The sequence below is a fragment of the Nomascus leucogenys genome, chromosome X (genome assembly GCF_006542625.1).
Source record: "Nomascus leucogenys isolate Asia chromosome X, Asia_NLE_v1, whole genome shotgun sequence".
Taxonomy (NCBI): Eukaryota; Metazoa; Chordata; class Mammalia; order Primates; family Hylobatidae; genus Nomascus; species Nomascus leucogenys.
The window spans coordinates 98,265,697-98,282,171 of NC_044406.1; the positions used below are offsets into that span (position 1 = coordinate 98,265,697).

The window sequence follows — 16,475 nt, forward strand, 5'->3', positions numbered from 1 at the left end:
TAGGGGGAGCATTTTAGGATTTTGCCTACTATAGTGATATTCAGACTGTTTAAAAAACCAATCAATCCAAATGTAGGCCAGTTTTGGTGCTTGAGCAGGGTCCTAGATTCTAGCAGCTGTTCCAAATGTTACTCTTTACTTGCTGGATTGTAGGGAGGTCTGGGTATGTCATAGAAGGAACAGCTGGAGTGGCAGCTATTTACCAACTGGTATGGAAATGTTTCAATATTTTAACAATTGAGTAGCCATATCAGTGCATAGCAGTTGGTTATCAGTCCTGCTGATAGAGAGTTAAAATCATGGTATTGTGTGTGAAGTGCCGCTTTGAGAGTCTCTGCTTTGAAAGTCTCTGCTTTGAGAATCTGAGGTTGGTCCTAGATGACTGGGGGTGGGTGGGGAGACCACCTGCCCTTCTTGGCACTTAGATGGTATGCAACAGCCCTCTCTAGTCTTGCCTGCTATCTTGTGTTGCCAGGTTTGTTTGGAAGAATGTCGTCATTTGCATGAATGTCTTCTGCAGTGGAAGAGTCCCTTGATCATCTGGGCCTCCAAATGCTGCAACCCTAAGGGAGACAACCAATTATATATATCTGGACTCTCCCCAAGCCATCCAGCAGCTGTGGCTCAGTGAAGCAAGTGCTGTTTACTTATTTTCAGCATTAAAGCAAATACTCCATAGCAGCCAAAGAAACCAAGGGTTCTTATTAACTTGCTGAATGAGGCTTTATCACAGACCATTATGAGCACTATGTTTTGGGAGGACTAATCTCAGGCAACAGAGATGGCCATTGTGGGTGGGGTAGGGGGTAGGAATAGGGCCTAAGGTAATGAACTTTGTGGGATTGATCTTATCTCTTCCACCTAATATTTTTTAATGGGTGAATCTGATTAAAATGGCACCGAGGGCAGCTTTGGTTGATGGAGCTTGTGCCTATACATCAGGGACAGCAGTGACAAGGTAGATGTATTTTAAAAAGTGTCATTGAGAGTAATAAGGAGATTGAGGGAGATATAAGAATAAAAGGAGAAGTAAATCACTGCTAATTGTCAATAACAATAATATACAATATGGCCAGCTTCACCTGCTGATGCTGGGATCACAGAGCACAGGCCTGGAGTGATTCCTGCTTCACTGTATCTTAAGGATAACTCTATACACTACTGAGGTGGATGGAAATACAAATTGCTACAGAGCCATATATTCACATCACCAGCAGCTTTGAATCCTGCATGGAACATTGATAAAGAGCTTAACCCTTCAAGGGATTGGTATTACCTGGTGTTCTTGAGGACTGTCCTAGAATGTAAACAAAATAGATTCACAGTGAGGCATGTTGACAACTCAGTCCCTACCTAGACTGAATCAGCTGTGATACCTTTTAAAATAGGAGAAATTTGTCTTCAGTGGTTTCCCTTTCTGTAACCTTTCCCCCTATATCAAGGACCTTGTAAAAATTACATTCAGTACTGAAGCAGAGATGTTGCAAATGAAATTAAATCTACTTACTGGCCCTTACCACTTAAGCAGATCCAGGTATTTTTGGAATCAGGTTGTCCAATATCAGGATCCCACTGGATCCATTTCCAAATGGTAAAAACACACTCCCATGGGATCCAAAAGCAGTAAAGATATTATTCAGAATGGTTGGCCGTGACTTCAGATTTATGAAATGGTATAGACTCCATTTAGGCCATCTACCATTGGCTCCCTCCCAAGCCAGTGTGTTTTCTTTGGGTGCAGCAGTAGGTGGCATTAAAACAAAACTTACTACCAGCAGGTGGTGATGAGAGCTGGAGTTGATTATTTTCACCCTTCCTAGAAAATGTCACTGAGCTCAGTGAGAAGGACCACAGCCCTGCATTAGGTGACAAGAAAATCTCTCCCTTTTCTACTGTCACAAGGAAATATAAGCTGCCAGACACCCAGTGAGAAAACTACAAATGCCTTTGCATGAATATTGCCATCTTTGGCAGGGGTGATGGATAGAATGCCAAGCAGAGGGGATGGAAAAGTCAACTCCTAAGATTCCATGCCTGCCCCTGCCCCCTTATAGAGATAGACTAGGAGTGAACATAAACCATTTTAGAGTTCTTGGCCTAGTTGTTTGAATGAGGGGAAATGAATGAATGGAACTGAACTATATTGCATTTCAAATGCAATAGAAAAACAGAATTTCAGAGCTAGAAAGGACCTTGTGAGCCTATCTTGTTAATCTGTAGGCACCCAGACTCACAGGATGTCAGAGCTAGCAAGGATATTAAAAATCATTGATTTCAATACCCTCACTTTTGGATGACGACACGGAGGCTCAAGAGGGGAAAGTAAGTTACTAAAGACATGCAGTTATAAACCACAGAACCAGGATTAGAGTCCCTGGTTTATTAACTTCAAATCTTTTTTCCACTACACTCCTCTCCCTTCTCTACCACCTAAATACCTAATATCTAAACTATCCCAGCAGACAATTTTATATCCTAGTTTTTTAAACTCTCCAATAACAGAAATTTTATAGACCCACCTGTGAGAATATATTTATTTCATTGCCATTTACAGTTAGGAATTTCTCCCAAATAGGTAACTCAAAAGCCTCCTACTCCATTCCTTTTTGGTTCTGTCCTTAGTGGAAATGGATCACAGACGTTCACTATTAACAATAATATTTAAGACGTGGACAATGTGTATGTATGGGTATGTGTGTGTGTGTGTGTGTGTGCATATATATATATGCACATACACACCTGTACATACATAGATATATATATATCTATGTATGTGTAAGAAATAATTTGAGCTTCTTTTCCATAAGCTAAATAACTCCTTAGTGGCAAACCAAATCTGAGAAATAGCATCTAGAAAGGAAAACAAGACTTGGGTTTATTTATTTTGTACTTTCTCTGCTACAGCAAAAACTTTGAGCAACAGACTGATCCAGAGGGGGTAATCTAGCATTACAGTAGGAACTACACATCCAAATTTACTAATGCCCAACTAAATCAGACCTCAGGTAATGAGGACTCCTTTGCCAAAACTCAATTTCTAGGAATTATATGCAGATTAAAATAAAATAAGCTAAGGTTAGATATCTACTTTGACATAAAACCCAGGGCAGGGACTAAATTGATCCTGTATCCTACACTTTCACTATTTCTAGTCTAGGGTAATAAACACTGCTGATCTAAATGGTAATATGATGGTGCAAAATAATTCAGCAATGGACTCTACTTAGGAGTGCCTCCCAATGGAATGCAGTTACTTATATATACTTGATTAAAAAATAGCCACTGGCTGGGTGCAGTGGCTGATGCCTGTAATCCCAGCACTTAGGGAGGCTGAGGTGGGAGGATCACTTGAGGCCAGGAGTTTCAGACCAGCCTGGGCAACATATCAGGACCCCATCTCTATTTTTTAAAATGGGAAGAAACGTAGCCCCCTCCCCTCTCTGTCTCTCTTTCAGAAGATCATCCTTGTCAATGTGATTCTTAGTTTTCAGAGGGAGATGTTTGTAGTGAAGAGGGAGATAGGGCTCTCTTGCCTAGAGAACCAGATCAGCTGAATTAACCCTGGAGATGAGTGAGGTGACACGTTGTAGCCAAACTGTGCTCAAACCCTGAGTTTTCCACTGAGGCAAGAAAATTGATTCTGAAATTTAGAAATATTTTCAATAAGTAGTTAGAAAATCTTATTCACTAGAATAACTTAGATGATGAAGATTCTATAGACTAAGAGTCCAACCTGAATTGCATTGGAAAGAAATAATTCAGTCTAACAACTAGGAAAGCTAATGTAAATTAATTGAGGCAGACGAACTCTTTCATTGAGCTTCTAATGAACTCCATGCCAATGTTGCCCCAACCTGAAAGCAAAGTAAGCACCCTTGTAAAGCAAAGCTACTCACGGCAATAAGCTGATAGGAGTTGTTCATCATAGCAATCAGCATGTTCAGCAGCACTACCAGGGAGATGACGTTGTATGTTCCAAACATGGTAGCTCCTACAAACTCGGTGAATTCGTGTCTGGCTTTCACATTGGTGACATATAGATTTAAAAGGCCAAATACAGACCAGAAGAGTGACTGAAGAGTCTCAAAGAGCCTAAAAGAGATCAAAGAGCAGGTTAGTTAATTCTTTAAGAAGAGCAAGAAAAGAGAGAGAAAATCTAAGGTGATCTGCTTAACGAAGGGGCTGCCAGATTTGTGACAGATAAACTGGTGATCTCACACATTTTGGGCTCTTCCCTAACACAGACTGACCATCCATGTCCATTTGTTTGTTTCCACTTCTATGTCTTATGCTTTGCTTTTCTACCTGAAATACCATTCCCTCTTCTCAGTCTACGCATAGCCTAAAAATTTTCAAGGCTTATTTCAAGAGCTACTTCCTCTACCAAATTTTCTCTTTTGTCTTCAGACCATGTTTTTTTGTTTTGTTTTGTTTTGTTTTTTTTTTTTTTGTTTTTTTTTTTTTTTTTTTTTTTTTTTTTTTTTTTACCATTCTAATTATGCAGAGGCAATACATGCAGTGGTTAAGACTATGGTGCTTGAGGCCAGGTGTGGTGGCTCACGCTTGTAATCCCAGCAATTTGGGAGGCCAAGGCGGGCAGATCACAAGGTCAGGAGATCGAGACCATCCTGGCTAACATGGTGAAACCCTGTCTCTACTAAAAATACAAAAAATTAGCCGGGCATGGTGGCGGGCACCTGTAGTCCCAGCTACTTGGGAGGCTGAGGCAGGAGAATGGTGCTTGAGTTAGATTGCACTGGGTTAGGATCTCACTTCTGGCATTTGCTGGCTCAGTGAACATGAAACAAATTACCATTTCTGATACTTCTTTTGTGGCTCTCACAGGATCCAGATAACTCTAAACTGCATGGAGGAGCTTGAGGATTCTCAAATTAACACTTTATACAGATAATTGTTAATGATACATTAACCAACTATTATTGAGGCTTTTATTATTGAGAACTCAACTATTATCGAGAACTTATAAGCATGTTAGGTACTTTTACATACATACATTATCATTATAATCCTTGTAAAATTTTATCGTTACTGATGACGAAACAGAGATTCAGAGATTGAATGACTTGCCCAAGGATACCTTACTAGTAAGTTTTGAGACAGATCTCAAATCTAGGTCTGTCTGCCCTTCCAAAACCACTATATTGATGGCTTCTCAAATTATTATTTCCTCTCTTAGTCTTCACATCCAAACATGTAACTGCAATGATATGCTTTTGGTGTCTAGGGTTTCTTTTGCTTTATATTCAGAAATCTGAATACAGCAATAAAATGCAGCCAGTTCGTGGGTGGCAGAGATTAGCCATTGCCCAAGCCTATGGAAGCCATGCAGAACATAAGAAATGCTACTTTAAGAATGGATGCATTTTTCAGTGTGCTCGAAATGTGTTGTTCTTAATGAGCACAATGTATTTTGAGAGTCTTACGGATTTGTTCTTCGGTTCATTTTAGAGGTGGGTGAGAGGTGCTTTAAGGAGTCCCTCTGTTTAAAAGTGCTCTGCCCCCCGATCTTTACACAGCTGCCTTCTTATCATCAAGGTCTCAGCTCAAATGTCACTTCTTCAGAGAGGCTTTTCTTGGTTGCTCTACCTAATGTAGCTCCATCAGTTATTCTCTATCCTATTGTCTTGTTTAATTTTCTTTGTACACTTGAAGCTTCATAAAATTATATTAGGTAATTTTTGGTTTAATTGGTTATTTTCCATCCCTCTCTACTAGAATGTAAGCTCTACGGAGGCAGAGACATAGCTACTAGGTAGCTGGCACATAATAGGCACTAAATGACATTTATTGAAGAAATGAATGAATACATGTAAACTATTACTATTACTGTTATCATTAGATTAAAGTAGAGAAGATTCCAATCCCATTGACAATTTTGCAGTCAGTAGGCTGCACAACAAGGGCTAGTTTATTTTGTTTAAGGCTGTGCTCTGCACTGGCCTGACTCTCAAGGCCCTTTTCAGGGCTGCCTGGGCAATGTGCACAAGGCCCTTCTCAACTTGCTAAGTGGCTCTTCTCTGATTATCATAGATAAATTCCATGATCTTTTCAGCATCACGCTGCTGGAGAGCTAGCCTAAAAGGAATAAATTTGCTTTTTGTTTGATGAAAGTAAATGCCAGCTGGTGAAGCATTTGAGAATCAATAGTAAGATGAGAGTCTGGAGTTCAGGGGCCAGGGCACAAGAACCAGACAATATGGCAAGTCAGACCTCTCACAGGATCTAAATTTTCAGGAGACTTTACCAGTCAGGGCCAGGCAATACAATGCATCACAGAACCAGGCAGAGGGTTGAAAAATGAGGAAGACATGGGGCTAAGTAATCTGGCCCCTGCTAGGAGGGCACAGTCAAAACCTGATGATGTCTATTAGATACCAGAAATCAGGCAGGCAGGAGGCCGGCAGTAAATAGCACAAGCAGCTAGCACAGCTGCTAGGTAACAGAAGCCAGGGCAGATTGTAGTTCAGAATTTTAAAGAGCAGCTGCAGTGAGTAGGAATGTCATTCTGAGGAACCAGAGTCCCTGGAAGCTGAATGACCTTGAACACAGAATGCATTCAGTAAGTGTTTGTTGATTTCCTGACAGACAATAAGGCCACAAACTAGGGCAAATGTGTAATCAATATGTTGGTAGAGCCTTACTTAATTAGTTGCTTCTCCTGAATAGATGTTACCTTCACCTCTACCCCTACAACAATTAAAATTGCAATGGCTTATGCTTGAGGATAGGGTTTATTGCTAGTTGTTCCACTGACAGATACAAACGTTCCCTTAAAGTAAAAGTCTGAGCATTTAATATCTTCCCTCAGCCAGGCATGGTGGCTCATGCCTATAATCCCAGAGCTTTGGGAGGCAATATTGGAAGGATTACTTGAACCCACGAGTTTGAGACCAGCCTGAGCAACATAACAAAGCCCCGTTATCAAAAAAAAAAAAAAAAAAAAAGCCAGGTATGGTGGCGTGTGCCTGTAGTCTCAGCTACGTGGGAGGCTGAGGTGGGAGGATTGCTTGAGCCCGGGAATTTGAGGCTGCGGTGAGCTATGATCATGCCACTGCACTCCAACCTGGGTGACAGGGCTAGACCCTGTTTCTCTCTACATATGAGTAAATAAATAAATAATAAGCAAACAATGAATGCATGCATGCATAAATAAATAAATCTGCCTTCAACTGTGCTGATATTCTAGTCAGGGAAACCTTATAGATAAAATTGCACAAGAGGGGAAAATGGGGAGGGATAGGAAAGATCATTCCTCCGTTTTGGTGGTTGGTAGTGAGAATGTCCTCAACATGTTTCTCAAAATATTACAGTGTGGTCTGGTCATCAGGAGAATCTGGCCTGCTGAAAAGCATGCCCAGGTAAAATGAGGGACTGGCATGTGAGGTGGAAAAGAATATTCTGGTGAGACATCTGCTGGAGGTTCTGTGGCTTCTAGACTCAGTTTAATACACAGGGAAAGGGCCACCACTGGTGGTGGTGGGGATGTACTACTTGGTGCTGGGTCTATAATAAAGTCATCATAGGGATGGAAAGACTTGTTGACAAACCATGGAATCTTAATAACAAAGGACTATCTTTTCAATTTTAAAGAGGGAGTATTTTAGAAAAAAGCAACTAGTCCATTTTTATTTAGCAGAGAGTAAACAAACATATGGAACTTGCTAGCTCAAGAAGAGGCATAGACTGAAGATACAAAGATTCAAGAAAACGATATTAAATGCACAGAAGACAAATCCACAACAGGTGGTTAAGGGAGAACTTGCACATGTTGGGAGCCATCCACAAATAGATCACAAAGCTAGGAGGGGTAAAGTAGAATAGAAATGGGAACTCAGTCCTCTGAACATTTGCCGAAAGTCTCATCTTTGAGATGAGGAATTACCCTTTCAAAAAGTAGAAGGAGTATGGAGAGGATTTACTCCTCTGGACCTAATTCAGACCAACAAAGAAGAACTAGAGGATGAACTAGAAGTTAAAGGCTTGTTGGGAGAAAGAAGGGACATCATCCTATATTTCCCAAGTTGTATGTTGATAGCCTAAATGGAGCAAAAGCTGTAATCCTAACACAGCTGACCCTTTGGTATCACCCTTACCCATTCCACAGTTCCCTAGACCTGCTATTTCTCATTCCACTATGCCTTTGACAAGCTCCTGTCTCTGGACAGAATACCCTCACCCTGCCCCAACCTCTAGCTTCTAGCTTCTAGCTTCTTTCCTTTCTCCTTTTCTGTCTAATTCTTGTTTGACCTTTGAGGCTCAGTTGAAGCCCCACCTCCTCTAGAAGCCTGCCCCAACTCCTTTCCTACAAGGCTGGGTTAGATGCTCCTCTTTTTTGCTCCCATAGCACCCAAGCCTTGTTCCATAAATGCACAAATCACACTGTAGAGGCAATAGAGGAGAGTGCCTAAGAGAGAACTTTAGACCCTGCCATTTATTAAATAACGTTGGGAAAGTTACATAGCCTCTTTCAACTTCAAGTTTTCCTCATCTCAAAAATGATTCTTGGTAAGATAAATAGTAATTGCTAACATTTATTGTGCTCTTACTATATGCCAAGCATTGTGCTAAGTGCTTTGCATATACAGTTGTCCCTCGATATCTGCAAAGGATTGGTTCCAGGACCTCCTACAGATACCCAAATCCATGGATGCTCAAGTTCCTTATATAAAATGGCATAGTGTTTATGTATAACGTAGGCACATATCCTCCCATATACTTTTTCACTTTGATTGTTTATTTTTATTTATTTATTTATTTATTTTTAGAGAAAAGATCTCACTCTGTTGTCCAGGCTGGAGTGTGGTGGCACAATTATTGCTTGCTGCAGTTTTGAACTCCTGGGCTCAAGTGACCCTCCTGCCTCAGTCTCCTGAGTAGGTAGGACTACAGGCATGCACCGCCACACCCAGCTAATTTTTCAAAATGTGGTGGCTCATGCCTGCAATCCCAGAACTTTGGGAGGCCGAGTTGGGCGGATCACGAGGTCAGGAGATCGAGACCATCCTGGCTAACACGGTGAAACCCCACCTCTACTAAAAATACAAAAAATTAGCCAGGCGTGGTGGCGGGCGCCTGTAGTCCCAGCTACTCGGGAGGTTGAGGCAGGAGAATGGTGTGAACCCAGGAGGTGGAGCTTGCAGTGAGCCGAGATTGTGCCACTGCACTGCAGCCTGAGTGACAGAGCGAGACTCCATCTCAAACAAAAACAAAAACAAAAGCAAAAACAAAAGGACAATTTTTGGAGAGACAGGCATCTTGCTATACTGCCCACACTGGTCTTGAACTAGCCTCAAGTGATCTTCCTGCTTCAGCCTCCCAAAGTGTTGGAATTACAGGCATGAACCACCATGCCTGGCCCATTCCATATGCTTTATATCATCTCTAGATTACTTATGATAGCTAATACAATGTGAATGCCATGTAAGTGGTTGCTATATTGTATTATTTAGAGAATAATGACAAGAAAAAAAGTCTGTACCTATTCAGTACAGATGCAACCATTCATTTTTTAAAAAATATTTTTGATCCACGGATGGTTGAATCCATGGATGCAAAAGACATAGATATGAAGGGCTGACTATAGTATATTTGGCTATACATCTATAAAGTAGCGACTATTGTTCTTCTATTTTTCAGATGAGATACTGAGGCACAGAGTGATCACACAGGCAGGAAGTATCAGAGGTAGAGTTTGTACCCAGCTCTTTTGACTCTGAAGCCCACACACATAACTGTATCACCTCGTTTCACACAACTGCATTGTACTCTAGTTTCCCTATCTGTAAAATGGGTAATAACAACACTGTCTACCTGATAGCATGGTAGTGAGGATTACATGAGTTAATTCATGAAAAGCTGATTTGTAATAGTGCCTGTTCCTAGCACTCAGTAAATATTATTTCATTATTATTATTAAACCTTCCACCTTGTTATTTTACATTCCTTTGTCTTTATAGACTATTATCCATTTGAATATCTAATTGTACATAGTTGCAATCATAGTTTATACAATCTCTGGTGTTTGTTTGTTCTTGAGACACAGTCTCCATGTGATGCCCAGGCTGGAGTGCAATGGCACAATCTCGGCTCACTGCAATCTCCGCCTCCCCGGTTCAAGTGATTCTCCTGCCCCAGCCTCCCAAGTAGCTGGGATTACAGGTGCCCACCACACCTGGCTGATTTTTGTATTTTTAGTAGAGACGGGGTTTCCTCATGTTGGCCAGGCTGGCCTCGAACTCCTGACCTCAAGTGATCTGCCTGGTTCAGCCTCCCAAAGTGCTGAGATTACAGGCGTGAGCCACAGCACCCAACCCAATTTCTGTGATTTTTAAAAAATTACACATTTTGGGTTTAGAAACTTTTTTATGTATATACAGAGTCTTCATGTGTATCATTTTAATAGCTGCCCAATATTCCACCCAGAGAATACCAAGCCTGCCTGACAGTTTTTTCAACGCTTTGGATGGAAATCGATGGCATGCTTCTTAGATCTTCAGATGACACAAGACTAGAGGGAAAGCTAATAAACTGGATGACAGGATAAAGACTCAGAAAGACTTCAACACCTTGGAGCAAGGGGCTGGAACTAATAAGATGAAATATATAGGGATCAATGTAGAGCTTTTCTCTCGCGCCAAGTGCCCAAGTACAGGATGAGAGAGGTAGGAGAAAGGCCAAGGGTTTTTGCTGAAAGCAAGCTCAAAGTGGATCAGTAGAGTGACAGAGTTGGCCAGATACTTTAGTCATCCTGGGGGGTAGAGTGGGCAGAAGCAGAAGTAGATTATCTATAATTAAAGACAAGATTACTCTTAGGCCCATGTATGTTGTTGCAAATGGCTTGCACATAAAACTGGTGAAATCTGAATGAGGCCACTGGATTTTATCAGTGTTGATTTCCTGGTTGTGATAATGTACTACAGCTATGCAAGATGTTATGCCTGTGAAAAATGGGTGAAGGATTTACAGATTTCTCTCTCTATTATTTCTTCCAATTACAATGTAACTACAATTATCTCCAAATAAAAAGCTTAAAAAGATAGGATTGCTTTTGGACGTCATCTTTGTCTTTTCACTCAATTGTTCAGTAGCCATGTTGAGCACCTTTATATCTTAGGCCCCTCTATGGCAGATGCAAAGCTTACTAAGATGGGAGTCTCAGTCTGGTGGGAGAGAGAGGCACAGATGTCTGAAATACAACAGTTTATGTAACATAATGGAGATGTGTTTAGAATGCCATGGGAAACATGCATTCTAGAAGAAGCCTGCAGCTGAGAGTGGGGTTAGAATGGATAAGAAAGGCTTTAGAGCAGGTAGCCCTTTGGCAGCAGTTGGAAAGATGGGTATGAGTTTGCCGGGCTGGCTAGGTGAGGATGGGTATTCCATTCAGAGGTAATGGCATGTGATGCACAAAGGTCTGAAGGGCTGAGACACTTTCCTGTAGTTGGAGAACAGCAAAATGTTGACAAAGGAGGAGAGCAGTAAAAGACTGGAGAGGCAAGAGTCGGATTGCCAAGGCCCTGTGTGTTATGGTAAAGAGGCAAGATGTTATGGAGAAGATTCAGGTATTCTGGCAGGCATGAAGCCAGTGGGGGCCAGGATGCAACAGGTATTTAGAAAGAAACTTCCGCATAGCAAGTGGGAGATTGTTTGGAGAGAAGACCAGATTGGAGGCAGACAGACCAGTCAAGAGTCTGTTGCCACAGTCCTTGGGAGAAATGATTTAGGCCTGAACCAAGACAGTGGGATGAGTGTGTGTGTGTGTGTGTGTGTGTGTGTGTGTGTGTGTGTGTGAGTGTGTGTGAGAGAGAGAGAGAGAGAGAATGAGAGAGAGAGAGAGAGAGAGAGAGAGGTATTCAAGGGATACTTCAGAAGTAGAACTGATAAGGCTGAGTGACACACTTGATGATGTGTTTCATGAGGGAAGGTGTAAGAGTCCCAGATGACTCCTAGGATTCCGGTTAGTGTCATTTAATGAGATGAGGAATTAAAGGGGATATAGGTTGGAAGTGAAGACAGGGAGATAAGGAATAAGGAATTTAGTTGTGGACATCCTGTATTTGAGGGGTCTGTGAAACAGCCAGGTGTATTCAGGAGGCATCAGGAGATGAGGGCTGGATCAAGTTAGCTTCTTTTTCTCTCACAAGTCCTTTGTCTTCAGAATGATAATGTCTTTCTAATTGTTTCTTTTGACAGCAGATGAAGGCCACGTACTCCCAGTATGCAATACCAAACTCAAACCCCCAGCAGTACTGTCATGTGGTTGTCAGCAAGGACAATGAGTTTCCCTTAAATTGTATGCCTAAGGAGAAAAGATTGTTTGTTCTTTTTTCTTTCTTTCTTTTTTTTTGGAGATGGAGTTTTGCTCTTGTTACCCAGGCTGGAGTGGAGTGCAATGGTGTGATCTTGGCTCACTGCAACCTCTGCCTCCCAGGTTCAAGCGATTCTCCTGCCTCAGCCTCCCGAGTAGCTGGGATTACAGGCATGTGCCACCAAACCCGGCTAATTTTGTATTTTTAGTAGAAACAAGGTTTCTCCATTGTTGGCCAGGCTGGTCTTGAACTCCCGACCTCAGGTGATCTGCCCGCCTTGGCCTCCCAAAGTGCTGGGATTATAGGTGTGAGTCACCGCGACTGGCCTGTTTTTTTCTTTATGTGGAAGAAAAGCAATGGCACCTCTGGAGAATCAGAAGGAAAAGGATAACAATAAGCAGGTACCAAACTTTCCACCAGATACATAAACAAACTATCCCCTTCTCTAAAAGCAGAATCTTTCTAACTCTCTGGCTGAGTAACGTGTATTTTAACAGGTATTATAAATGCCTGAGGCCGGGTGCAGTAGCTCAGACCTGTCATCCCAGCACTTTGGGAGGCTGAGACGGGTGGATCACCTGAGGTCAGGAGTTCGAGACCAGCCTGGGCAATATGGCAAAACTCCATCTCTACTAAAAATATAAAAATTAGCCAGGCATGGTGGTGGGCACCTGTAATCCCAGCTACTCAGGAGGCTGAGGCACAAGAATCCCTTGAACCTAGGAGAGAGAGGTTGCAGTGAGCTGGGATCACACCACTGTACTCCAGTCTGGGTGACAGAGCAAGACTCCATCTCAACAAATGAATGAATGAATGAATGAATGAATCCCTGAGTTGAGGCATTTAAAAGAAAACATAAATATGAGTCAGCCTTCTATGGAGGAAAAAAATCAACTGATAGAGGGAAAGTTGAAGTAACATTACTGCTGATTTGGCCCCACCATGACAATGCTTCTTCACATCTGATACCCCAAGATCTAATTTTGTGTGTGACAGGTGCCCATTCTTTTCAATTGTCCCTGCTAGGCAAGTGATAGGAGCAAAATGTCAGTTGGCAACAGGGGTGTTAATAATCATTACAAACTTGCAAGGAGGCATTTCATAAATTTCCTCAGCAGAGTACACATGAAAGCATAATTGGCAGGGACCTGGCCTCCTGAAAGGCACCTCTCATTCATGTATTTAATTCTGTTGAACACTTTGATGGGAACAAATGCAGTCTCCTGGTGCTCAGGCCACTACACAATTGCTTTTTATGTTGAAAAGGTTGCTGTGAGTTCTGTCTCTAGAGTAATGCAGGAGAGGAAGCCATTCCTAGTCAAGAGGTACTAGCGAGCTGATAAGCTGCTGTTATACACTCCTGGTTGGCTTAACCAAAATAGCACTATCTCTTTGTCAACTCCTTCTCCTTGCACATTAATCTGGTTTCCACACCCAGGATTGAGCCCTGAGTTTCGGGAAGAGAGACAAGGAGCATGGCCTAGTGCAGGAGGTTTAATCATAGATTCCATTCTCCTGTCTATTAACATGCCACTGAGCTGTGGTTTGTGTGAATCCATTTTAGGAAATGCTGCTAGAGACAAATAACAAGAATCAGCTAGATAGCACTGTTTTGTTTTGTTTATTTTTCTCTATCACTGCAACAGTCCTTTTTTTCTCTGGCCTTTGTTATGGAGCACATTTCTAGAATGTCCAAGTCCACTGAACTGTGTTGGTTTATGGCATCATAAGGAAAAAATTGTATCTTAGTTTAATGACTAAGAATCTTGTATGACCTTGGGGTCATTGCTATGAATACCAGTGATGAGTTGCACTCTCCCGAAGTAGGGATGGAGATGGAAAAGATGCAGGACACTGAATTCAGGGTCAGCCCAGGACAGCTCCTAACAGCCTGACATGTACTTATTTGTTTTCTCTTGTCTAGTTCCCCTAGCATTGATTTATCAGAAAGTAAAAGCCGTTCTGAAGGCTTGAAGGTCCCCCGAAAAGTAGGTCTTGACAGTACTAAGAAAAGGCACAGGAGTTCCATGTGTTCAGAGGCAGTGGGCTCATGGACAGAATCATGAGTTATCTCTTGTGTCCTGAGACATTTCCAATTAGTGCTGAGTGACACTTGGCCCACCTGAAACCTTAAATTAATGTAACAGGAGAGTGGATGCTAGTCCTACTTTCAGCCTGTCCCCTCTCGAGATTACACCTACGAATGGGGGTGCATTAAGATATGTTTGCATCCTTCCTTGATTCACAATAGTAAAGTTAGCTTTGGTAGCCACTCATTCAGAGGAATAGCTTTGCTGTTTCATTACCTTGGTGCCACATTTTGAGTGAGGAATTATCTACCTCACTCCAATTAATTCTTTTAAAAATATGTAATGCTACCAACATAGTTCAGAACCAACTCTTTAGATGACTTCCTGGAATCCCATGTATGTGCTTGTTTCTTTCCTACCTCACCTAACTTCACTTCATCTCCTAGTACCCTGTAGTAAGAGAAGAACATTCCTCCACCTCTGACCCTTTGAGTGGATCCACAGTGAGCACTGCCTTCACAGTCAAGTGGCAGTGATGAAGCCGTAGGCTGAAAACAGGACAAAAATGGAGAAGGCGGAAAAAATGGCAAAAAAAAAAGGAAAGGGGATTGTCTTACGTGGAGAAGGCATTGTTCTGTTTCTCACATCGGATCCCCTTGCAGTTGTTGGGCTCATCGATAGCTCTGGTTTCATAATAGAAGTAAAGCTGGTTCAGTCCATTGGCAAAAGCTAGTAGTACCAGGCAGTAGATAAAGAGGAATTTGAGGATATCAAGCAGCATGCGTCCCAAAGAGATCTGCAGAGGTCCTAAGTGGGAGTTGGCTGTGAACAGGGATATGAGACGCAACGAACTTAAAATGTTGGATATTGCGAAGAGTGCTTCTGCAATCAGAGTCGGGTGCCACATTTCCCATTCCTCCCTTGGACGAGAACCATTATACTGAAAGAAACAACAAGTGCACAAGATGAGGGGTACAGTGAGCATTTATAAAACTTTCCCTTTTTTCCTTGCTTCCATACCCAAACAAAGCCACCAAAATATGCATCAAGCATTCATTATGCAACAGGCCCCATGCATGACACTATTTGTCTTTCTTGCCCCACCCAATTAACATATGCTGCTAACAACTCTCTTCCTCCCACTCCCATCCACGTATATACCTGGGATGTACACATAGAAGAATAAATTTTAGATCAATCATCTGCAGCAACCACATGTGGCTTATCAACAGACATTTTCTAACTGTGGGTTTACCAGATTGTTGGGGAGTGTCACTGAAACACAGGCACTAGTATGCCCAAGATAGTGGGGAAAAATCACCCTGCTTCCTAAAGATTTCAAATCAAATGTACTTCCTCAATCCCTCACTGGGCTCTGAGCACCATGGACAACATGCTGTTACTGAAAGACAAGGGGTAGACGCAGCCTTCTCGGTATTCAGTGTTCATTCTCACTCCCTTGCTGACTGCAGTTTGGGGCTGATGGAGGATCCTTAGGGAGCCATTCACTGGAGCTTTCTGCTGAATTTTTAGCAGGCTGTAATGTATTCTACACTACTGCAAATGGCATGTCAACCTTTCAGGTAATGAATTTAGTACTGCCCCACACAGTGGTGTATGGATGTATTTTACAGTTCATTTGACAACCCTGTAAGTTAGAATGTTCCTTTAGCACACATGAAGAACCAGGGGCTTGAAGGAGGGGAAGAACCAGTATTAATTGGGTTGGTGACCCATCCCAGGTTTCCAGCCCCCAGCATATTAGGAGTAGCCTTGTAGGAAGATGACTTCATTGTGAGATCTGAGCTCCAATTTGGGCATTGTCACTTAAAACTGCCTGTGTCTTTTAATTTCACCACAAAATGAGGATAATGCCTCCTACCCACTGCACATGTTTGTGATTCTGTATCCATATGCAAAAGTCTGTGTACTCCATAAGTGGAGATGTTATGGAAATACAAGGAATTACTTATTACCTTCCCAGGACAGAAGTAGATTTTGCCTGGAATTTAATTTGAAGCATATTGCCTTGAGCTCACATTTAAATATCACAATTTCTCAGGACTAAATGTAAACAACTTTCCTGAGAAAATGTTGCATTGGGGGCCAAATTATA

General features: G+C 41.9%; 1 protein-coding gene across 1 annotated transcript in view; it reads right to left on the bottom strand.

Moving 5' to 3' along the window:
- TRPC5 (transient receptor potential cation channel subfamily C member 5) overlaps nt 1-16,475 on the bottom strand; it is a 312,205-nt gene that overhangs the window by 61,574 nt on the left and 234,156 nt on the right. Inside the window, exons 6-7 of the mRNA XM_003262212.2 lie at nt 14,977-15,299; nt 3,897-4,092 (exon numbers count right to left, since the gene is read on the bottom strand). Of these exons, the coding sequence (XP_003262260.1) occupies nt 3,897-4,092; nt 14,977-15,299 (519 nt within the window). The remainder of the gene's footprint in view (nt 1-3,896; nt 4,093-14,976; nt 15,300-16,475) is intronic.